Source organism: Cyanistes caeruleus, chromosome 2, assembly GCF_971803275.1.
Source record: "Cyanistes caeruleus chromosome 2, bCyaCae1.hap1.1, whole genome shotgun sequence".
NCBI lineage: Eukaryota > Metazoa > Chordata > Aves > Passeriformes > Paridae > Cyanistes > Cyanistes caeruleus.
The window spans coordinates 57,337,949-57,363,797 of NC_141702.1; the positions used below are offsets into that span (position 1 = coordinate 57,337,949).

The following is a 25,849-nucleotide window of genomic DNA, read 5'->3' on the forward strand; positions in this document are numbered from 1 at the left end:
TTTTAATATACCTAAGCTGCTGGAAAAGCTTTGCATAGTATGGAAAGAACTTCAGGAGAAAACTGAGAGACTGCTGTACTCATTTGGGTTCTGTCTGAAAAGTTGTGTCTAGCTGGCTGCAGACAAAGCCTCTGATAACACGCCTGTGTTTTGGCCTCTGGAAACTCAGAGCTAACCAGAAGCATTGTTCGGATTGTGTTTGGGACTTCCAGGAGTTACAAGACTACAGCCAGGTAGTCTTGGTGTGTGCATTGCCCTGCAAAGCCGGGAAACTATTTTAGAAATGGGATCTTGAGTATATATGTGAGTTCTCCCCTTCCTGGGAATCTTTGGTATTCCTGATAATTGAAGGTGGCGCCTTCCGGCATTTAAGGGACACTTGAGAAAATTACATTCCTCTTAAAATCTTTTTCTCCTCCTCACTTTTTTTTTTTTTTTTCCTTATTCCCCCCTATGTGTTAACTAAGATACTTAAGACTAATCTTTCACTCTTTTTTAACTTGATAATGTGAGGATTATAGTCCCTCTGCTAGGGCTCCAAACCTAGAAATGAAGGGCTAGGCTTGATACAGCTTTAAAAAAAGTAGTCTTTTCCCGGAGCTGCAGTTTAGTCTTAGGATACAATTTAAGCAGTTGTTTCATGTACTCCCATGAAGAAAGGGCGGGGGGAATAAGTGCTCACCCTTTAGCAGCCTGTTGGAGTTCTCTCTCTTCAGTTCAGTCCAATTGCAATTTCTGTTTTGTTATTGCCATTCTGCAAATTCATCTATTTTAAAGGCCTTCATCAGTCCTGGACTTGCTTTGTTTGCCTGTATCATCTTTCTGCTACAGTTATTTGTGAGGGCTAGCAGCTGTTGCATGAGCATCTGGAATTTTTATGGTTGTACTGGAAAATACTGCTTGTTTGTGTATCTGAGAAGCAGAGGGACACCTCAGTGCTTCAGCCCCATTCTGTTTTGGGCTTGCTTACACTGTCACGATCATGACACCTCACCACACCACAATTTTTCATTATCCAGTATGAAAAGGTCTGTCACATGTTTGCTACTGGCAAGAGAGTATGTTGTGGAAGATGATAGGCTCTTTAGCATTTAAAAAGTAAAGCTGTAAGTAAATTAGAAGCTTCAGGAATTACTTCAGTTTTCTACTTTCATACAAAGCCAAAACAACAAATATCTTGTCTTACATTATACTTTTCTCCTTCTGTATGCCTTAAATTGCTTCTCAGGCTATGGTTATGGAACTACAAGGTTTTTATTTCTTAAAAATATATATATATATATATTTATATATATATATGCATATCATCATAACTTCTTTTGGAATGCCACTTGGAAGAAAAACACTGTTTCTTCAGCCTGTGACAATTTCCAACAATGCATATGATTAGAGATTGCTGACAAGTCCTGACTTTGCATGTTTGTGTCTCTCTGAAAAATGGAGGCAAATGTTTTCACATATATTTGACATCTACTTAAGAAAGATAAATCTTGTTGTGAAGTTGAAGCAGCAGAGGAAAATAAATTTTAGGCTGACCACAGCAAAGTGAGAGTTTAGGTGAAAAAAGTGTACTGTTTAGGGGTCAAGGGAGCTGAAATGGGAGTCCCTGGTGCTACAGGCTTTCTTGGAAGGCAGTTAGGCTGATACTGTTCTGAAAACAGTTGTTGCAGATCATCGGCAGGCTCTGCCAAGGGACACTTAGTCTGCATTTTCAAGTTGGCATTTATAATTATATTATATATTATAACATAATTTATATTATTTGCTGGCTGTTTGGAGTGCAGTTCTTTGGCAGTGAGCAGAGGTTACTCTTGGGGTGGGTAAATGTGCCTGTAGGGGGCTTCATAGTGAAACGGGTACAAGAATGTGGGAGTAGCTGGGAGTCAGAAGGTTTTGCTGGAAGCTTTTGTTTTACTTGGGCTTTGGACTTCTTCACAGTGAATTCTTCTCTTGCATTTGTGCTCTGGTGGCCAGGATGTGCTCTTGATGTGGAAATGGTGTCTCCTTACAGCCCATTTTTTGGAGACTCTCAGGAAAGTGTGAATGTGTATACTTGAAACCAAATGAATGGCAAGGCATTTTGACAGACTCCTGAGAGCTTTTAAATGGAGATATCCTAAAATGGTAACTAAAATTCCTTTCAAGCATGCTGCATTTGGATATAATAAAGGGATTTTGGAAAGAAAGAGAGTGGTTCAAAGCTTGCTGGCAATTAGATATTGACTAAAACAAGATAAAAATGACGTGACACAGAACTCATGAGCACAGATGTCAGGTTGAGAAATGTGTGAAGGAAGGGTGGTGCTGCATGTTGGAAATCCCAGTTAACAAACCAGCTGGGAAGATAACACTTCAGTGCAAGAAAGATGTGAATGATTCCATTGAAAATCCCCATCTTGAAAGGAATTAATAAAACATTACAATGACATAGAATATAATCTGAATTTACATGTTCACCTTCACCTTCCACTTGTTTTCTCTGTCTTTCAGTGATACAAAATTTTCAGAGGAGACATTTATTAAATTGTGAAGTGGTAAAGAAATGGAGCTTTCTTTGCTCTTTTCTTACTGGCTTGGCCTATTTTGTCTGCAGAGAAATGTTGAGCAAAGCTGGTTTTTTTCTAAGTTAATAGAAGCATCTGCATTGATATCATGATGACTCTTCCTTGAAGACTAGGTAAGAATTTCCCAGCCAGGAGAAGAAAGCGCAAAGAGGTATTCTGCATATTATGGGGAAGTGGCCATGTTTCTGTTGTGCTGGGCAGTTGCATCAGTGTCACAGTCAAAACCATCTGATTTTTAAGGGCTGTGACAATTTTTGCTGAAATTGTCAAATACATGGTAAAAGATGAGTAAATTACAAGTTGTATCTGACCTTCAACTTCCATTTCCCAAATAAACTGATTCAAGTATTTAAATGATGGGGCCATGAACCAAGCAAGGCATGCCAAACTGTGTTTTTTGGCCAGCTAGGGATCCCTATAAGCTGTTCCATTCCAAGTCAGAGCCAATTTTGGTTACTCAGTGTTGGATGCTTTATGGCAGTGGTTCTGAGCAAATGCTTCCTAAACAGCTGCTCATACAAAAACTACTGTGTATGGACAGAGCACAGTCAGTGCTGCAAGTGTGTGACCCCTGACTAGGGTTTCAGTCGCTCATTCAAGCAACAGATAAATACCAAACTAAAAATAGCAACTCCAGGGCCCAGGGTAAGTATTTTCAGTCACCTACATAATAGGCTCTTTTGAAAACTTGTTAAAACACAGGATACCAAGAAACTGATTTGATTTAAAAAAAACCCCTAAGTAGTGTGTACGTGCATTTGTTTTACCTTTACAAAATTCCATTTAGCAGTTAATTAGAGGGAAAATTAATCCTATCGATTCTTTGCAAATTACTTCCTTAGCTTCCATATAATAATGAATAAATAAATCTTAAAAAAACTGAGAGGGAAAAAATCTTGAACAGAAGTGGGGAAAAGAAAAGTAAAAGGATCTGTTATTTATCTTTCTTGGCCAAGGCACCTGCATAGGCCTCCAGTGCTGTTCATGGAGTTGCCAGGCTGCATCCAACACTGCATGAGTTACCTCCCTGCTGCTGATGGGAGAATGCAGCCAGTGAAATGTGGCAGCCAGCCCAGGCATCTAAATAAAGAGGCATGGTCTTCTGAAAGAGCACAGAAAGCCTTCCTTCCAGCAAGAAAACCTGCTGAGTGTGTTAGTGACCAACAGTAGGCAGTGTGTCTGCTAGGTAGGCATGGCCTTAACTGAGCTGGCAGAGTTCAAGGTGCAGTAAAACTTAGTTTTTCTCCTAACACATTATTCTTTCAATAGCAGCTTTGTGGCCCTGCTAACAAGCAGGTTGGAGAACTGTGGAAAGAGAAGGAACCAAGATTTCTTTTGCAGAGGCACTCTAGAGTATTTGACTGAGGTCACCATGTCACCATTTTTATATGGTCTATATTAACATAAAGGCAACTCTGACAATAGTGGTCACATTGATGCAGAAATGTAATAAGAATTTTAATGACTAATTTGCCCTACTGATTAAAGAGAGCCCCTGATCTCCATTTGAAAATCCCATTGCCACCACTACTGGGTATAGGTAGGCCCAAATCTACATTAAAACAGCTTGCAGAAATGATGATGCTTCATCTGTTGAAAGTTGCTAGTATTATAAGGCTCTACCTTCAAGTTGATATATCAATGTTTTTTCAACTACTTGTTCTATTGTTGTTTGGGAAATGGTACCATGTTTTATTTGAATCTTCATGTTGGCATAACTGTGTGGCACCGAGGCAGTTCAGGTGTCATGGGTAGCATCTGTTTATGATGCAGTGGAACACAGTAGCAGAGGAGTGGTCCATATTTTCCAATGTTCTAATGTGGAAAACCCAGGGTTGCATAGCTTCTATGTATTGAGTTGTTCTCAGAAACTGGTACTGCTTCCCCTTCTGTGAATAACATCAGTAAGGATTTTGACAGTGCTTGTACCTGTCTCACTGTGCTTTAGCTTAATTTCCCCTTTCCCCTCCTTCAGCTGAATTTTTGACACAGTTGGCTGTCTTATTTTTCCGTCACTCATCATACAGGTTAAAATGTTATGCTAACCATGTTGTGATATAGGACCTAACAGCTGACTTAAATTTAGTGCCTGCAACTGTAAGGAATTTGTCTGAGGAGAATCATGGTGTGTTGCCATCGTCTTTCTGTCCTCTAACCTTCTAATTGAAGGAAAGGCAAAACTGCAGTGGCATCTGCAAAGACAGCAGCTGACTCTGTGTTGAATGTCATTGCAGGAAGGTTTGTGTTCTGGGGGGATGGGTAAAGATATTCAGGGAAGCTGGGTGGGGAGACCTGTGCTCTCTCTGGATGTGGATGTTCTTTCCCTATCCTCTTTCACAAAGACTTGCCTATAAAGAGAGCTTTCACAGGGATTGCATTGAGGGATTGATGTTCTTAATCTCTGCCCAAAGCCCTGATCCATCCTTGCTCATAGAAGGATCCCACCTGGAATAAGGGTGCAAGAGATTTGTGTTCTTTTTTATCACCTGAGTGCCAGGATTGTGCTGTTGCCATTTTTGTGTACTTGCATGCTATTTTATAGTAAAAACTTTGGAGTGCATTTGCTGCTTTAGAGGGGCTGACTCTGAATGGAACTTGTAATTGGAATCGCACCTGTTTCATCTGCTCTACTGTTGCTTGAGAGCCAAGAGGAGAAGCTGATCTATGACAGCTTGAGACAAACAACAGTGGTTTACAGTGACTGAGGCAAGAAAGAGCCAGCTTGGGTAATGACATGGAAGAACTTGGCTTGAGTGGGTGATTCTCCCCTGATTATTAAAAATATCAGTTATTAATTCTTTATTGAGGTTCACAGCTAGAATTTAAGTGTTTTGTGTGTACTGTATATCCATTGCCATGTTAATATATTTATCACTTCCACTTGAAGTCTGAAGTTGCAGCTGTATCTGACATGTACGTGGACATTAAGATGCCTTTATACTTAACAGGTTCCCAGAAATTTTCAGATGTTTTGCACTATGTTTTTTATTTGTAATAATTTCTAAGTAAGTTTGAGCTGTTCTTCTATTCTTCTTGTATTTTTAAGTAACCTTAACATACAGGATCAGTGTTCCAGTTTGCCTATTGTGATATCCTTATATAAGGTTTGTCCTGCTTGAGATCATTCTTTTATGAATTCCTTTCTCCTTTCCATCACCCAAACTCAAATCCCACAAATCTGTGACCCTCATGACTTACTCTTTCTAGGCAACTTGCAAAAATACTGTGTGACAAGTCATATCAGGTAACATAGCTCACAGAGGGAGCACATCCCTTTTGTTTGACTCTAAATCTCTAAATTTGTCATTATGTAGACTGATTAAATCAAAACTTTGTGTCCCTTTTTTCTGTAAGGAGCATACTGCTCAAACTGGTCTCCCAACTGTATGATAGGAGAAGACAATGGTGATGGTTATGGAGGAGGCCAAGAATTCCTAACAGTGCTGTTTCAGGGAAGGCTGACTATGCTGTGGGATAGGCATGCTTTTTCAATTATCCAAGGACTATGGTGGTATCCTTTTAAATTATAATCCTATGCTTTTTCTTCTAATGTGTCTCTGGCTGGGAGCAAAACACACTGAATTTGCATACTGGCCTGGGTCTGGGATGCTGTTAGGTTATGCTTTAGATCTTGGAGCTTGATAGTGCTCTCTGTTCCCTAGGTTCAGACATGAATCTCCAACAGATTTCCTAGTTGACATTTCCTTGTAATATTATGTGTACTTCCTAGTCTAAGCTTGGGGCTCTTTCCCACTTACCTACTAACCAACATGGGGTAAATTGGCAGATGCAGACAGGCATTTAAAAAGCTGTTTCTTTCTTCTCTGAGCCAGGTGGATATGGGTAAGCTTTGCTCTGGAAATCTAATTGCTGTGTTAATAAACTGTGGCACTTGGATATAGATGCTCTGCCAACAGGATTTGCTCTCTTGGTCTGAAAGCTGCCCTAATGCAGCTATGTTTTCTGGACCACGCAGTTTGTGCACACTGTCTGAGCAAGCTGCAGTCCAGCTGTGCCTGCCCATGTAAACACCATCACTGTGTGTTTGTATCTGTCCATCTTTCTCACCTTTTCTGCAGCTTTGTTTCATCCTCTATATTGCTAGACTTTTCAAATTCCCAGGTAAGCTTCCACTCTGCTTCACAGCAAGGTTTGTAGTCCTCCATGAAGAGCTCTGTGAGCATTGTTCTTGGCATTACTCTTGATTTAACAACTAGCAAACACACTTAAAATGTTGAACTTGTGTAAATTGAAATAATCTAGGCTGAGGAGGTATGTGCCTAGCTGAGCTGGAATATCTTGGAAAGATATTTAGGTAAGACTTAAGTTATTTCTGATACTGAGACTAAAATCAGGAAGAAAAAAAGTGGTTTTCCACATAAGGACTATCAGCAGCTGAGCTGAAACTCTGGTATGTGTGATCTTGGAAATTTAGGAGGGACCAGATTTGCTGTGCGTCGGAGATGGCTATGGCCAGTTTATGAAAGTGTTCTCAGTTTAATCAAGCAACTCCCCTCCTCTTTCACTTGTGCTTGTCATGTGCCTGAACTTGTTAAAGTTTGGCAATAAGCTCAAAGATTGTCATATGTGAACAAGCTTGCTCTGTGGGGAACTAGAAGGGGCTGGGCTCTTGCAGTTTCATCTTGGCAGGGAGCCCTTATCACGGTCTCTGGGAGCGAAGTTGCTCCTTTTTCTGCTTCCAGCAGTCCTTTCTCTGGCCCTTGGTTGCAGAGAAGGGGTAAAAAGGAAGGGTATAGAAGCAAATACCCAAACAGATAGGAGCAGAAGTGATAGGATTTTGCAGGAAACAAGATGTTAAAGTAAACGCGGAGGACTACACTTTTAAGAGCAGGAGCAGAGGCCAGTGTGTACTTGGGGATAAAAGACTCTTGTTCTCCATACCAAGAACTGTACACGGGGCTCAGAAGACCTTTCCATGCTTTACCAGCAGCTTCAGGGGCCCTTGTGTTTGCAAAGTGTTACCTCCCTCTAGTGGTGTGTGCACAAGGCTGTGGACTGCTGGCTGCTGGGAGAGGATGCGTCAGATCTGGACCATATAGATAAAACACCGTGTTCTTGACTTCTGTCCAGCCCTTCGTACCATGTTATGTAGATGCATTTGGTGCACCAGTGAGATACTGGGCAGCTTGCCATTCTATTGATAGGTGTGTCCTTAGTGTCCCTCCTTTGTCGTGTATTTAACTGGATCCAAGTGATGTCAGACTTGAGGACAGGCTCATCACAGAGAAGGTTTCTGTTAAAGAGCCACACTGCCATCATAAATTATGATTATTCATAAACAGTAGGATTATTGACTCAAAATGAGTAGAGAAATCTGGTAACTTTGCCTTGAATGTCTCTGCACTTTTATTCAATAAACAAGAGTGATGGAGGAAGATAGACTTGCTGTTGGTGGAAGAGGCTGCTGCTCTGGTTAGAACAGATTAGGTACAACATGGGTTTTTCTACCTCTTAGTTGGAGCCAAGACTGAATGGCATGTGCTTGAGAGTGTGGGGCCTCAGTCACTGTATTGCCTTTGAGCTTTCACGTTCAGTGACTGGTTGCTAATGAGGTAAGTGCCTGATGGGAGAGAAAATAATTTGCAACTGCATGCTAAAGGTTTTATCATACTGGAAGCAACATCCTAAATGTGTTCACTGATGATCAGCAGTACAAACTAATATTCACTGTTGCATGAACTGCTTCACCTGGACCAAAAGAAATGAGAGCTAATTTTGTTTTGGTTTTTTTTCATACCCTTAGATCCTAATGTCTGCTATGGTGTTACTTCTCTTAATATTTTAGGACTGGAGAAAAACATGCTGTCATTTAGTACTGAGGATTTTTGTTCTTACTGCAAATTTCATGAACCCTGGCACTTTGGACTACCATCTTGCTGTCTTCAGCATCCTTTCCTAATCTTCTCTTCCTCATACCAATCAATAGATGGAGCAGTCTTTTTGTCTTGTAAATAGCTTTATTTTAGCTGTGTATTTCGACTCTGCGCTTAACTAGGATTAGCTTTAAATAAAAAAGAGCTTTCTTTATGTCTGGATTAATAATTTTTGATCACTTAAACTACTATTTTTATTTTTTTTTCACTTTTATCCACTTTTCCCCTCATGCATAAGTCCCCCAAAACAACTGAGTGCTTTGAAACAAGAAGCACATAAGTTTTTCTTTTGTGTCTCCTAAAAATTACTATTTGGTCATATTAATTTACCTGGACTAAGTGCAATCCATTCATAATCCCACCAGGCTACATATGCAAGCAATGACTTGTAGTCCTGGTAATTTATGGTTTTTTTTATTTATCATTCTGAGACTTGTATCCCTGTTTTGCAGTGCCATCCATCTCTGCAGATGAACTGGTTTAGAGCTACCTTTATTAGATGCCCAGCAGATGCCTGTTCTAAAATAAATAAATATTTCCATATATTAAATGTATATTTCCAGAAAAACTGGGACTATTTTCTAGTTTGGTGTTGATCACTTACGATCTTCTTCTTGATCACTGCCACTCTTCCAGGACTCCAAGAGAAATCCCTGATTCATACAATCTGAAACTTGCATACATCTGAATTGTATGGTCATCTTTCTTTCCTTTTCGTGCATTTTTCTCTTGTTTTCCTTTCCTGCTGTTTCCAAACTCACTATACAAATGATGATTTTAACTTTTCTTGCTGCATTTAACTTCTCCTTTCTTTCCCAGATTTAAAATCTAAAGTAAAAATCAAACAAGCCTATTTAATTATTTCCCAGCACTGCAAATGTGATGATGCACAGTGAGTAACAGTGAGGGTCTGGGATAGTAGGTTAATTTGCCAGTTGGATTTATCTTGGGAAGTTATCCATAGAGCAACCATTGCCCTTTAAATTTTAAAGCCTCTGATAAATGTTTAATTAATAGATACTTGAAATGATGTCAGACATGCTTTTGCTGAACTTTTGCTGAGGTGCTGTCCTCAGGGTCAGTAGACTGAAGTATGCAAGTGTTCCTCAAGATGCCACTGCAAAATCCAGCTCTTTGGCTTAAGCTGCTGTGGGAGCTGGTTTTGAAGACCTTTTTCTGGTCTCACTAAAAGATGTTCACCTGTTTCTGTTTCATTCACCACTGCCAGCTGGAGAGGTTATAATGTCTTAAACTGTTACAGCTGTTTAGTGCTTAATGCACTTAATGTCTGTGCCCAAGGTCTTTTGCCAGTAGCCTGCAAAGAATTCATGCAACCTAAGGAGTAATGGGGCTGTCTTCCAATGCAAGGTTGAATTTAAGTTGCATTAAATATCATGGAAATTGTCTTTGATATTTTCTGACTTCTGAATGATGAAGAGGAAATCAGCTCATGTTCTGCCTACATTGTCGATGCAGCCTGCAGAGGGTGCTTAAAAGGAGAGTGTCCATCCTCCTCTCCCCCGAGAGTTTCAGTTGATAGATGTTTGCATCCAGAACCCCCACACCCCTATTTTAGCTTTTCTGGGGGCTGCTCCCTGTCAGCATGCTGCTAGTGGTTTCTTGTCCCCTCCGTCATCTGCTATTTGCATCACTTTGTCTCCCTCTTACTGGAGTAGAACTGGTGTCAGTGTTTGTTTTTTTGCACAGCCTCATGACAGTAACAAGACCCTTAAAATACCATCCTTTGGCTATTCTCAGACCCTTTCAGGCTTGGCCCAGCCCAATCTGTATCTAGCTGTTGAATTGTAATTGGAGCAGACAGACTAATCTCACCAATAAAATCTGTCAAACAGAAGGCATGACTTTGTCTTTCTTCCTCTGTCATTACAGCTGTTATGGAGTGGTCAGGCTCCCCACCTAAGGGCATGTTTTTCATGCCTAACATAAAACTGTTTAGATCATGCAGGCACAGTAATTCAGATGGAGAAAAGGTATTTTGATTGTTTGTTCATTCAGCCAAAAATAAGAGCGAGTGTTTCCTTTTTGGGCTTCCCCCTCCATTCGTGTTGTGTATCAGAGTTCAAATCTGCTGTGAAGTGGAGAAGATGCATGTGATCTTTTACAGAAAATGTAACGTAATTGAATGCCATTGTGCCAGATACAATTATAGTTCCTTGTTTCAGAAATATTTGTAATGTATTTTTTGCTATCACTTTCTGTGATGTACAGGAGCTGTGTTACCTCTTATACCAAAGTTTCAATGAACTGTTGGTGCAGTTGCCCTCTGAATTGATGGCACTGTGAACCTTGAAGATGTAGGAGAAAGTTGAAGGTAAGAGGGAAGAGGGATAGAAGCAAGGATTTCTTCCACTCAGATGGTACCATTCAGAGTAAAACTAACCTTACAGGAGCATTCAACTTCAAGGAAGTGTGATCACAAAAAAGCATTTTATACCTTCTAGGCAATTTCCTCTCACTGCTGCTTTTCAGTGTTTCAGTTTGCCACTCCAAGGGAAAAGAGTTCAAAATGTGTATCTGACAAAAATTCAGTGTGCTGAACAACACTTCTGAATGCAGACATATGCACAATTGCTATTTACACAGCTCAATGGATGTGCATTTTGGTAAGTTTACAATATTAGCAGTAACTCCAGGCACCCTGTCTTAACAGTATTTAGGCTGAGCTGCTTAGATAAAATGTTCAGGAGGTTCACTCACTACCTATGTGGGGAATTTCTAGTTCTTGTTGTGATATGTGAATTAGCATAGAGTTGGGATAGTAAGCTACTAAGTAACTGTACCACTATTATAGATTATTATTATGGATTATTATTTATCCTTTCCAATTCTGATGGGTTTTGCTGAATATATATAGCCTATGGAAGACTTATCCTTCCTTTTGTTTAAATTACTAGTGAATCTGTTGCATTGGATTAGAAACTCCCATACTGCCAGATTGTGCTATAGTAATTGGTATGTTTACTTCATCTCAGCAAATGTCCATGCATCCTTTCCGACCAGGCTGATTGGGAAAAGGGTGTGCTTTGTGTATTTTTGTTCATTGGGTCTAACTGCCTGCATGACTGCACTGTAGTGTCCCTGCACACTTTCCTTCAGAGATGGGGAATAGGAAACTTAATCATCCAAATTCTGTCCTTCCTCCTCACACTAAAAGAGCTGTTGAACAGTTAGCATTTTAGCTTGAGTTTGATACAGTTACTTGTTTGCCGCTTTGATGCTTAACTTTGCTTAGATTAACTTGAACTAACTTATTTTCATTGCTAGTGTTTGCACTGTCTTTTACCCAGTAGAAGAATAATTTTGGTATTACCTGAGACAGTTGCTATTGGAGCTGTTAAATTATTTCACAATTGTTGAAAATTCTGCAATTTGCTAGAAACCACCCCATTTTTGTTAAAATGCATTTTTAAAGGCTCTTGAAAAGTGTTGGTGAGGTACAAGAATGCAGCAGCTGCTGTGATCATTTTGCTTCATCCTGACTCTTTAATCCACCCTCCCCTTTGGAGACTTTCAGGTCCCTGCCTTCATTAGGTAGGTGCCAGAGTGATGCCACACCAGTGAGTTGATTGATGGCAGTGTACTTGTGGGAGAGAAGAGTCTTGCAGTGCCCATGTGTTGGCTTAGATGGAGGAGGGGCAAGAGAGGAGCTGAGGCCGCTGTCAAGGCTGGACTTGGTGTGGCAGAGTGGCTGAGGCCCGAGTTTTGTATGTGCAGCGGGGAGCTGCTTAACAATTTTGGTGAGAAAATGTATAAAATGGCCAGCAGAATTTTTTTTGCATAAGTGAAAATGCAATAAATGGTGGTATCTGTGGATGATGAATTCTCATTGAGATTCTACAGGTCAGGGGTCCTTCAAAATGTATGGACTGCTGATTTGACTCGGGGAACAAGGCATCTGATGTGTTGGTGATGCAAAGAGAGAAATGTGTGGGTGTAGGAGGTTTAAGAAAAGCTCTCTAAAATACTCTATGCCTTAGACTTTGTGCCTCACTGCAGGAACTGAAAATCTGAGTTCTTCTGATGCAGCATGTATGTCATCCTTGTAAGCAAACTTTTTACACAAGGGAGATCTTCCACGGTGTTACAAAAAAAAAAAACAGTCCAAAGCAGTCAAAAATGCTTTCAAAACAATTTTGTGGCTTGCTGCAGTTATTATCTACTTCCTTTTCCTTCTGCTTTATCTTCTTCGTCCTCTTGCCCCGTACTGTGAGAATAGCATGACTTGCCCTGCTGGCCATGAGTTAGTAACACGTCCTGGCTGTGAGCAAAGGATTGCTTAAGAGCTGTCACCTCCTGTGAGGCTGGGGCTTGGCCTGATGCTGGCCTGGAGCAAGAAATCAAGCCACTGTCCCCTATTGATTTCCTTGTCTGGCTCCAGGAAGATGGGTTTGTGTGCTATCACTGGGCTGCTTTTGGGTTAGTTGAAGGATAGCTCTATAGACTAAGTGGGTATTTTTGCATTTCAGGAAGAAGAAATGCCAGAGGTAGAAATTGACATTGATGACCTTCTTGATGCAGCCAATGAAGAGGAAAGAGCTCTCAAATTACAGGTAATATTATTTTATAATTTTAAATAGGAAGGTGGCTAAAGTAATGCATCTGGATCAATATCTTGTGTTTGATTGAATCCACTGTGAATGTAGAATTAGAATGGAGAGATTCCTAGGTCTAATCTAGCATAGTCTACTAGACTGTTCAAAGGTAATCAAAATCCTTTTAGATAAAAAATTTTTGGAAGGTAGCTGATAACACTAGTAAATAAAAGTTCAAGGAACTTGATAATAGAGGGAAATATGCTAAGGCAAATTAGCCTCATTCTAATTTGTACAAGTATATAAAAGGAAGAACAGAAAACATAGGAAAATGAAGAACAGCACATGGAAGAAGCTACATGGCTGAGAGTCAATTATGATGACCAGATAGTTTACGTGATTCAATCAACAATAGAAATATCTATACAGACCAGAATTCTTCCCTTGTGCTTAGGCTACTGGCAGTTATTTCTCTCTATTCTCTCTATACTAGATAGAAATTGGAACCCATCAAAAAGTTCAAAGAAAGCGTAAGATAGTCAGGAACAGGGTTAGAATTAGCAGGGAAGTTCAAAAGCTATCTGCTGAAATTACACCGTTTAAACCAGCTCTCTGAGTCTTTGAAGCTTGTATGAGGTAGGAGTTACTGAATGGAAGAATGAGAGGGAGAAGAACACATCATTGCTTTAATGTAAATCTCTCTCTAAATCAATATATAAAACCAATAGGAAATGTCTCCATTTATAATCTTTTCAGATGCATTAAGAAAAGGAAAACTGTTCCAGAGTCATGGCTTGCCCTCAGCTTGCTTCTGGGAGGTGACTAATGTGGTACTTTGATGCAGCACATCTCATTTTAGTGCCTGTTTAGCACTCTTCCCGGTGCCCACTGGCCAGCCACAGAGATGTGGGGCACGGCCCCAGGCTGTTTGCTCAGCATTCATAAATAGCTTTGCTGCTTCTGCCTAAACTAGCTGCAGCGGCCCCCTGCTAGGAATGCCCTGCTAGGAATAACTAACATCTCTATTTCTGCATTGCAAAGACTCTCATGTCCTCACAGAAAGCTGCCTTTCACATGTCTGTTGCTGGGAGAAGTGTTCTTGGACTCTCCTCCTCTTCTCAGTTTTTCCAGGAGACAGGGATTCTGTAACTCCCTACCTGGAGAAAGAAGCCGTTATTTCTCTCCTGGTACAAATCACTCTGATCAACCTGGGGAGCAAAGGTGACTTGTATAACTCTGGGTTTTCAGTAACATCTTCATTCAGTGATTGCTATTATTGCTCCTTTTCTTTCTCCCCTCCCTTTCCAGGTTTCATACCATGACTTGTTTATGTTCACAATTACTCTGTATGGATACTGACACTTTCATATTTTGCTTCTAGGAAACTCTTGTAGATTGCTACAAACCAACAGAGGTAAAAGACTTTTTAAATGCTATTAACCTGTGGAAATGGTAGTTATGTTCAAGCTAAAGTAACTTTTTTTTATTCTTATGATAAAGTAACTAGGTGAATATTAATGGCTAGCTAATGGACTTGGAGCTTTGTATCCTGAAAATGTTTGTGGCTGTCACTTAGCTACAGTAAGAATGTGATTGTATCCTGTGGAGAAACTGCTGGTCGTTCCAGCTTAACTGTCAATATTGTTTGCTGTAATGTCCTTACTGACTATACTCACTTCTAAAGCTGCCATGTTTATAAGAAAACTAAATATAATTCTCATCAGATGGCTAAAATATTTGCATGTTGGACCGTGCTCTTCACTGTGAAATAACTTAATTGTATCTAGGACAGTAGAATTTATTCTGAGAACTGCTATGCAGATATGCAGCTCAGCCAATTGTTGTGTGAATGGACTTGAACAAAATTGTGGGATAACCTGTATTGACAGGATTTAGTTACTCAACTTCCAACTTGTGTAACTATTAATGTGTCCAGTGCCAACATAGCCTGCTTTTCATACAGTAATGTGTGCTTACTAGGAAGAGTAGATATTGTAAAAAAACCCCTTGGACTCATTGTAGAAATCAAAAGTCTGGGTCATGGGTCAGTTTGTTAGTTCCATATATAGAGTCAGTTCTTTCCCAGAAGTGGCTGCTGCACAGTATTTAATAGAGGGGTTGGCTTACAGGATTCCTCTTGACAGAAACCTTTCATCTGTGCATGACTAGAAGCCAGCTGTTTGGCTTTGAAACAAGGCTGCAAATAGGTTGATTCTTCTGTAATATCTGCAGCTGTAGCCACATAAACTGGTGGGGCTTAAGGATAGTCAGACTATAAGGAAGAAATGCTGATGCAGTTAAATAGGCACTTCACAGTCCATGATATTTTCTTCAAGGCTTTTCCATTGTTATTGATTCCTATGGTAGATTGGGAAGATTCTCCAGAATTGCTATTATAGTTGCTGGTACAAACATTTTGACAGCGTAGGGAATTGACCCAGAAGGACTCATCTGATAACACCTGTAGAGTTGTTGTGTGTTTTATATTGGTTACCCTAGAGCAGGTAACACATATTTCCCATTGTGGAGTTGCTATAATGCCAGGTCTTCACTGTCTTACTATAGTAATGCTACACCACAGATGACCTGTCAACCTTCTCCAGCCCTCTCTAAGCAAGCACCACAGAACCTTGGTTCTTCTTAAGATAGGTGTGAAGATGGATACAGCATGTGGAGCCTGATGTGGCTCTTGTCACAGGCTAGTAAGAGAAAGCTGGAGTCATGATTAGGTGGGAGGAACAGGTTGCCAAGAGCTTAACAGTCATGCATGTGCTGACCTCTTATCTCTGTGTTGTCTGAAGGCAGAGATCAAATAATTACTCTTCTTCCTTCTTCATTAAACATGTAATAAATTATTTTTATTAGCTGTGAAGTTTGATATAATGCAAGGACAAATTTCAGAGAGCTGATAAGGGTACATGACAGATGTCAATGAGTGTTCCACTGGAAACTTTGGTTGTAGAACTACAGGAAATATTTGTGCCATACTGGTAAATTAAGTTGGTGTGGCAGTTTGCAGAAAACAAAATCCTGGACATATGTCCTTGTCTGCCCTTAAGGCACCTGGATCAAGGTGAGATTTTAATACTGAACTGGTGATCTGTGTCTTCAATCTTTTATGGATGGGATGGAAGCAGTTCCCTTATCTGTGAGAATTTTCATCTTCCTAGACAATCTCTAGAGATAGCTAAGTTGAAGGGGTACTTAATCCAATCATTCTCTATAACTAGCTGAAAGGAGGTTGTAGACAGGTGGTGTTGTCCTCTTCTCCCAGGAACATAGTGATAGGTATGTCAGGGAAGTTTAGGTTAGACATTAGGAAGAGTTACTTCACAAAAGGGTTGGTAGATATTGGAATGGGCTGCCCAAGAGATTGTGGGCTCACCACTGTGGAGGTGTTCAAGGAAAGGTACTTCATGCTGTGGTCTAGCTGACAAGGTGGCGTTTGGTCATGGTTTGAACTCAATCTCAGAGGCCTTTTCCAATTTAATTGGTTCTGTGAGGATAGTTTTCAAAAATGAGTCACATCCCAGGACTATTTTACAACAGCAGCTTTTCTTTTTGGCATGATGAGCCCAGTAATACTTCATGACTGCTAGCTTAGGCAACTTAAAAATAGTGATTTTTATCCTGCCATGTGTGGACTTAGAAGAGGCTTTTAGTTGGCTTAAACTTGCTATATAAGGATCAACACCTTGTCTAGAAAATCTGCAATATTTTTATATTTGCAGACCATTCAAAACTATTGAGGGAGTTGGCTTGTGAAAGGATTTTTAGAAGGTTTGTGGAGAATGGAATTTCTCCTGACCAATGAAATGCAGTATGTCGAGTGCACTGGGGTTTTCATCTTCAAGTGTTAAACAATTTGCAAAAGGTAGTAATCCCTGACTGGGGGAAAAGTTATGATGTCCCTGCTATTCAGAAAGAAAAATAGTACAGGCAGAAAGCTTAATAACTCAAAGCTCTTATCCAGCTATGAAAAAAAAATAAAAACCCTCTAAACCTGCAAATGTGTATCTTAAATTTTTCTCAATATCTTCTATTTAGACTAAAAGTTAAGGAAAGACTGAGGAATGTTTGTATGTATCCTGGATTGACTTTTCATCAGAATAAGCTGAGCTATCCAGTTCACTTAAAAGATGGAAAAAGTTCCCCACCTCTTTAATAATTTGGCCAAAGATAATAGCTGACAGTAACTTATGAAGAACTGTTACAAAACCTTTCTTCTAATGGAAATACAGCTAGACAGTTGGATGTGCTTTAAAATATTAAAAGCTTTTCTTAGGTAGCATTTATGGCTGTTTTAATTTGTATGGAAATATGCTTAATGTGGATCTTTATGTAAAGACTCATTATGTACACAAACTTAAAGATTTAGTATCTGCTGAATCAGTGCCATAATCAAATTATGGATCTGAACTTTCATAATTGAAGAGGAGCAGGGAGCAGTATCCTCTTCCTGCATCATCTGTGTGCCAGAGCAATCAGTTCTTCATACAGTCCCACACCACTTGTGGAAAAGTCCTTTGTTCAGTTGCTGTTGCAGTTCTGTTTCATCTTCTCTGTCATCATCTGATGGTGGAGAATCTTAATGTTAGCAATGAATATAACAAATTTAAATACAATCTGCTATCTTGATGATGATGTTTAGATACTTCACAATAGACTCTTATTTAGGATAGAAAGATAGTTCTGATTGTGAAATCAATGAGGTTTTTTTAAGGCATGTATTTTGAAGAAGGCTGACTAAATCTGTATTGCTGTTACCTCTGCTGTTGGTAACAGCAAGGCCACTCATTTAGACTGGGCATTGGAGAAAATCTGAAATATTTGTGGCTGATGTGAATTAGAGCTTCCACTAGTGGGACTGCCAACATTATGACAAGAGAAATGACAAGGAAATTCTTAAACTACTTTGGGAGAGAAATCCAATGAGTGGGCGATTTTTATGCTTACTGACTCCAAAAGATGCAGCTGAGCAACAAAAGGACTCTGGATAACGAGTGTTTGAAGAGAACTGGATAAATTAAATTTGCAGTTTATTTACTTCTTTTTTTTAATATATAAATATACAAAACTTCAGATGAATGGGCTGGAGATCTCTCCTATTCAGGCAGGATTAAATCTATTTTGTTAGTACAATTCTTCACTTAGTGCAAAATGGAAGAAAAAGGAGATGAAGTTGCATCATTAAAGAAAGCTACATTCTGGAAACTTATAATAATAATTGTCAATGTGGTTTGCAAACAAACTATGTTGAATTGTGCATATTTTCTGGAGAACTTGGGCAGAGATTTAAGTTACTGACTACTCAATTACTTCAGCACTTGGACTATTGCAGCAGCTTTTAACACTTTTTAAAAAAGGTAGAGATGCATTTGCTTAACTGTATGTATCTCTAAATTTAATTCCTAGTTGGAGTAAATTAAAGGCTTGTGATGCAACTTTTTAGAGTGGTTTAGATGCTGTGATTTTTAAAGGCAACAGCTGTTTTGTGTATGTATTGACATAATGTATGTTTTTACTATGCAGGTATGAATAGAAAGCTCTATGCTTCTGAAACAGGACCCCATAACTTTTAAAGGACCATATGTTTATTTTGGTCCTAATATGTTATGAATTATTTCAAATTAGTGTTACTATTTGTTTTTTCTATGTAATTGCAAGGCAGCAATATGTAGGATACCCACAAGAAGCAATTGTTGTCACTGCAGATGTGTCCTAAAGCCTCAGTGCTGTGTGCTTACATCTGGACAAGCCAGGGCAGCTGATGGATGGTAAATTATTAAGTCACAGCAAATATATTTTGTGTCCATATTACGTGAAATGAAATAGGAGAATCTGTAGAGAAAAAAAGATTAGAAAACATGCTTGTTTAAAAGCAATACAGGCAGATGCATTTCCAGAAAAACATGATTTCTTGTTCATCCATTTGACTACTGAATTCAGTGAACTAAAACTTTTTACATGCCTGCTGAGATCTGCCCTATATTGTACTACAGCGTTGGAGGGAATTAAGTTTGCGTGTTTTCATTTCTGCAAGTACTCATGAATACAACTTATAAATACCCATAGCAATATCAGAATGGAAGAGCAAGTGGTGATTTGACAAAAATAAGCTGTGCTTGTTTAAATGCTGCTGAATTGGAGAATAATTAGACTGCAAGTCTTTGCCGTAACTAAGCTTTGTGGTATGTAGTAGTGCCTTATACAGAGCTCACCAAGAAGTGAAATTGCTGCAAAAATTTCCTGCTCTGGACACTGATGGCGCTGTGTCCTCACTGGAAAGAACATATTGAGGGCATAGTTCAGTGGGGCTACAGAGATGCTGCACTGGTTCTTGCTAATAGAAGGCATCTTCTGGCCCTGTTCTCCCAAAGCAGTTCCCTTCTTTCTGTACAATTGGCTTTGTGGGGGTTTGAGCCTGTGTGGAAGAGAAGGTGTTTGGCAGTAAGATAGGTTTTTATTTAAATTGTTTCCCAAGTACCTGTGGGATTGCTCTTCAGGCTGACTTCAGTTTTTACATCCAACTGTTGAAGCCATCTCCAGGAAATAGCCTTGGGCAAACAGTTAAGGAAATCTTGGTTTTTGACCTGGCTACAGGGAAGTAAAGCTGTGAAGGAAAGCTGACTTAGGACTCATTTCATGCTCTAGTGAAGCAGGAGGACTAGAAATTCTAAATTTTAGTTTAAAAACTAGTCCTACTACATTGTGTACTGTTTGAGGAAGAGAAATCTGGAGAGGCAGAGTCTAATTAGTCTCCAGAATTAATTGGAAGACTTGAATAGGAAGCCTGGAATTCATTGTCTGTCAAATGACCTCATTAAAACAATGAGTCACACCACCAAAGCAGAGAGGTGATTTTCTCCCCTTTCCTGAATAATCATTTCACCTTTGTTTTTTGCCTTTATTATTTTTTTGCCTAAGGCTGAATATAGATGAGTACAAATGAACTGTAGATTTGGTCTCTCATTCAAATTTGCCTTTAGAATGAGAAAGATGTCTTCTAGAAACAATGATTTAGAATTACAAATTAACAAGATTCTCAGTATTTGTAACAAAGGTGCCTCCTTGCAGAAATTCTGTAAAAAATAATTTTAACTAAGTTTGCATACATTTTTTCACTTTTTAAGAAATTTATTATTTACTTTGTTTACTAAGGCACAAAGTGTTGGTATGAAATTTTTGTTATATTAGAAGTGCATGTAGCCTGTGTATTCCTGGTTATAGCCCTTCAGGGAATAATAAATAAGTTCTTGAATCCTTAGCTGAATTATTCTTGGTTTTTAATTCCATGAATTAAATCAGTATATATAGGCAGATAATTCAACCTGTATTACAGAAGTGCTTTTAACATAGATTAGTACATGATCAGCTTTCAATTGTCTGATGCTAAATTTCAGCATATCTTGTTAGAGGGGATTTCAGTAAAATACTCTGTATAAAATGATTTTTGTGTACAAAGTGGAGGCAGATGTGAATATTAAGTCTTGACTCAGATGGCCACAAGGAACAACACTACAATTTTTGAGTGATGGCTTAAGAAAACAGATTTTGCTGACATAAACCTGAGTTGGTTAGTTATAAAGTGAAGGTTTACTGAAATGCTATGAAGTCTCCTTTCCTGCTTGCACGAGGCAAAATGTGCATCTTTTCTAGAACTTTTCCTTCATGGGGAACTGCTAAGCAAGAAAGGCACAAGCACTGGAGCACAACTGTGTTAATGACAACCAGCTCCATGCAAGTGTCAGATGCAAAGTGATATTTAAACCAGAAATGTGCTGAACCAGTGTTGCAGTTTTGGTGTCCATGAGAAGTGCACAACAGTGCTACTGCACTGTGCACAATGTCTGCCACATGCAAAATGCTCCTGTTGGGTTTTACTCTTAAAGGTACTGTAGACCTCTATTTCAAGGGCAAAAAATAATTCCTGAGGCATAAAGCATTTTAAATTATTATATGTACTTCTTCAAATGAATGCTTTCTCTGCCTTAAGAATAGTTGCAGTTACCTCAGGTCTCTTTTAAGGGTTAACCCTATGGTTTGGTTTATTTCAGCAGCATTAAGAAGTTTCCAGTTGGTGGTAAAATTGCTTGAAAACTTCAAGCAAATATCTTGTTTTCCAAAAGAAGGCACTTGTCATAACGCTGTTCAAAGTATAAGGGGAAGAATTTCTCTCTCTTGCTATAATGTCATATTAAAAAGCAGCTGACCCCGGGCTACATTTCATATCTAAGCAAAACTTGCTCCAGACTCTGCTGTGTTGTGGGGGAATGGGCAGAGGAATGGCAGGGTGAGATATCCCAAATGACTGCAGAGTGCCATAGATGTCCCTTCCCATAAGGCTCTTACTCCTGTGAAGCTGCTGGAGAGTTTCCAGATGTAGTGTTTTCTTGTAGAGTATTTGTGGCTTGAACAAACAATTTAAAAAGTTTTTCTAAGGGTAGAACTGCACTTCAGCCCATTCTTCTCCAAAGCTGATGGAACTATAGGTTTTGTTTTTGTTTTTTTAAATAGAAAGACTTACTGAGAGGCAATGTAAATTACATTAATCCCAAGTAAAAATCTTCTAAGATAACTTTACTTTAATGATTGTACTGCAAGGCTTTTTATAAGTTTGATAGTAAAAAATTCTGAAGTGTGTTTATGTGTTTCAAGCAGCACCATACCATATAGTTTTGCATTATCTAACAGGTCCTTAGTGATGATATGATACAGAACTAATGCAATGTTTGTTGAAAGCTGTGAATTTTTAGAGTAAGCATGTCTTCCTCCTTCTTCTGATTTTTTTAGTGGAGGAGTACTGGACTGTGACAAGTTTAGAGCTGGTATTGTTGCAGTGACTTGTGCCTTTGTGAAATAAGTCTGCTTCAAGAGGATAGGGGATTTGGGGATCTTAAACCTGTTTTTCTGATCATTTTATTAGGCTGTCTGTCCAGATGGCAAGCATGATACTGATATGCATAGATGTATCCCTGAAGTGGCTTTCACTTAGTTCAGAGTGGAGACCCCACTGTTGTGTAGCTGCTCTGCCTCTGCTGCTGTTCATTGCAGCCACAGGTAGTGTGGATGCAACAATAAGTGTGATGAAGCAGTACATGCAGTTCACTATAGCTGTGCAGAATCTGTCAGGGAAGGAAATTGGTTTGTTGGGACTATAGTTCCACCAGAAAAAAACTGATATATTTCACAAGTTAAAATGCACATTTACACAGATCTTCCTTGTGTGAAGTGTAGCACCTTATAATACATGTTTCAATGTGACCTTCTTTGAAAGGTATTGTGTTGTCATTTAAGTGGAGACTTTATTCACTGGAATTTTTAACTTCAGGCATTCATCCAGGAAATCATGCTTTTAGTTGTTTTATAGAATCATAGATAGGTTTGGGTTGGAAGGGACCTTAAAGATCATCTGATTTGACTGCCAAGGCCTGGGATACCATCCACTAGGCTCAAAGCCCTGTCCAGCCTGGCTTTTCACATCCACCTAACAGAATAATTACAGTCTATGTTTACAGCTAGCTGATTTCATAAGAATCTTTTTGTAAGTGTATACATAGTACTGTGGATAAACATAATTTTCCCAATGTGGTATTAAGGAGGTCATTCAGCTTTTAATGCACCTGCAATAAATTGTATACCAAAAGAATTTCAGAGAATGTTGCATATCTGTAAGCTTCTGTTCTTACACAGTTTAAAAAGAAGAAATCTGCTGAAACTGGGGAAAATATCACCATGAATAAAGGCCTGGTCCATTAATTGGTTTGTTGTGTTCTAGGCTGGGTTTTTTTGTGGTGGTTTGGTTTTTTCGTGGTTTTTTTTTGGGGGGGGGGGTGTTGATTTTTGTTTGTTCATTTGTTTTCAAAGTAGTGTTATTCACTTAGCTCTGCAACCAGTTTCACCCATCACAAATCAGTAGCACTACATCTGGCTCCTTTTTCCTGCCTTGCCTTGGACTGACACAAGTGTTAGTGTGGGCTGAGTGGTGGGCCTGGTCAGAGGGCTGAGCCAGCTTAGAAAGTAGCAGGGCAAGAGGAAAAACAGCTGAGATTTTTAGCCAGATCAGCTTTCTTGTACAGCTCAGCATAGAGCCAGCCAAAATACTAGTTCCAGCATGGAGAGTGGAAAGAGAAGAACCTCTTTTGGCAAGAGTGCTGATTTCTGTGCAGTCTTAAGCTGTGGAAGTCTGCTTTGACTGTTTGCATTGTATGCAGCCATAGGTTTTGCTTTATTCAATAGTTGGTATAAGGTCCTGTGCAGTAAAAGCCTGAAAAATGGGTTATAACTGAGCTGGGACAATCACTAGGAAAAGCTCATTGTTCACACTTTTGCTGGATGGGGAAGGATGTGTCTAAGGTTCCCAGCTATCAGGCCAGAGAAATTCCAGCTTAGTAGTAAAAGCTTAAATAAAAATGTATTTTTTTTTTTTTTTTAAAAAAAAAACTTGATTATGGTATTATGGGATCGTTAAAATGACTCATATTTTCTTTTTTTTTCCCTAGGAATTTATCAAAGAGCTGCTAACTCGGATAAGAGGAATGAGGAAACTCAGTCCCCCTCAAAAGAAGAGTATATAAATAACTCAAAGTAATAGCACTCTGTAAAAGACATGGCAAGGGAAATGGGACTTTGAATACAAGACCTTTATTAAAATAATTGTCTTTCTCCACAACATTTTTGATTTTATTCAGTTTTGACTCAAGAATTGTTTTGTGTGTTTTAAGGGTTCTTTTTTTAAGTGTCAATTATTTTTTATCAAAAATATCAACAATTTGGATGCTGCTCAACTTTCACCTGAGGATTACTGAAGCAAGTGAAGAATCCAAGAGTTAGTGATGAGGGGCAGCAAGCCTATGTGGTGAAACAGAAGATCTTGTAAATTTACAGAGCTAGGAGACCTCTCCTTGCAACTAGTTGGATAACGTTTCTTAAGTTGGTTGTACATTTAACTCATGGATGTCAAGTTTCTTGTGCTTGTCTGTACATAAATTTTAAAGTGGGTTGTGAATACTGTTTCACATGGATGGAAGGAGAAGTTTGTTATAGTAAATTATTTAAATGGTGGTTATTGCAAATTTGCTACCAGAAGGTACCAATTTAGATTACTAAAATGAATGCTGCCATTTTTCTAAATACCCTTAAAGCAGCCCAGTGAAGAATCTCATCATATCTCCTTGTTTAGACTGCAGCATATGAAAATTGGGAATTTTAAGGGCTTAATTTGTAGACTTAAAAGTTATTTGATCGACTTTGATGCTTTGCCAGATCACTTCCTCTCCAACTCATGATGTCTTGGGAGCTGTGCTAACCTATACTGAATATGGGCCTGGAGTGATATCTAGAGAAATGTCCATCACTATTTAAAAGTTGGTTCATGCTGGAGGAAAGGCAGTGATACCAAAATAAATTGCAAGTACTGTATTGCATTTAATGATGTGGTCTTAATCAAATGCAGATTCCTCTCCTATAAAGGTAGGCAAAGAGTAATACAGCCTTTGTTTATGGCTCTGCCCTGAGAAGTAGGGAGACTTCTTAACCTAGGCTCTCTTACTTGTAAGAGCAAGAACAGAGATGCCTGCTCCCTTCTGGAAAATGTCCTAACTAGAATGTTTGATAAGCTACCATTTACTGGTAGGTGACATTAGTCAGGCATTTTATATCAAGGGTGCTCTGAACATATTTTATTTTTCAAAAGAAGTACATGTTTGTGAATTTTATGTATACTGGCAAGCTTTTTTAATGTATTTAATTTTGTAATGTTTACTGATGATTTTATTTACCAGATATTTACTCAAATAAATGGAACAACTTGTGACTTGTTACCTGTACACTTTACAAGACTACTGTTGCTGAGTAGGTTTGTAAATGGAATTGCTGGTCAAAAAGAGAAGCCTGTGAGGTGGTAAGTACATGGGAACCCATGTGTATTGACCCTAACTGGCTTTTAACATACTCAGCATCACTCAGCCCTTGCCCAGTATCACTCACACTCCTGTAACCTGGTGCACAGCTTCATTTTTGAAGGTCTCCTCCAGATAAGGCCTTCCTTCCCTGTGTCCTGGGAATTTAAAAAGGGGTGGGGGAAAAAAAGCTTGGCAATTATTTCAGATAAACACTGGAAAATTCAGATAATGTTTTTTTCCACCAGGGAGGGACTGTAGGGGAAGGCTTACACTGGGTGTCTCTCAGTTTCCCAGTGAAGGTGTGGCAGAAGGGGATCTTTCAGTAGATACTCTTCCTTTCTTCTTTTAGGCACCTTTTTTGGATCATCAAGAAATTCCAGCACCCCTGAGAAAAGAATCACCTGCAGCATTTTAAATTTAAGTCTTGTATCTTGCTAAAGTTGCAATTTAGATCTGGTTTTGACTTGCTGTCAATTCTCATGTTCAGAGTTTCGAGCTGGAGTCTGAAATAACCCACCTTATTTTTCAGTTTGAACAATAAGGATTCTAGTAATTTTCACATTCACAGATGCATTTTGTGACTTCACTGGCAATTTCAAATATCACTTTTTTTCCTTTATAATGGTGTACCAAATCAGATGTCAATTAATGGCAACTGTACCAATTCTCTCATTACCATTTAGAGAAAAAAAATTAAAACCACCAATATTTTTTCTTTGTTGTTTGACTAAAAGCTCCCCACTCAACTGTACACATGACATGTTTGTGTCTTTTATCCTATTCATCTTGCACTGAAGTAGCTGTGGAAGGTAGCAGTGTACACCTTCTAAAACTAGTAGGCTTGGTGGTGCACTTTAGAAATGGTGAAGACTGGGATGGTCCTTGTGTTTTCTTGCCTTATGGAATGGAATAAGTCACTTTTGAGAAGGGTTTCT

General features: G+C 39.0%; 1 protein-coding gene across 2 annotated transcripts in view; it reads left to right on the top strand.

The window, feature by feature from the left end:
* Positions 1-24,844, top strand: part of PPP1R14C (protein phosphatase 1 regulatory inhibitor subunit 14C) — a 51,961-nt gene extending 27,117 nt beyond the window's left edge. Inside the window, exons 2-4 of one of the 2 annotated variants that reach the window (XM_086877214.1) lie at positions 12,946-13,029; positions 14,393-14,425; positions 23,514-24,844. In XM_086877214.1, the coding sequence (XP_086733340.1) occupies positions 12,946-13,029; positions 14,393-14,425; positions 23,514-23,588 (192 nt within the window). In that variant the 3' untranslated portion in view covers positions 23,589-24,844. The remainder of the gene's footprint in view (positions 1-12,945; positions 13,030-14,392; positions 14,426-23,513) is intronic. The other variant, XM_086877215.1, reaches the window with a different exon arrangement.
* The last annotated feature ends 1,005 nt before the right edge of the window (positions 24,845-25,849 follow it).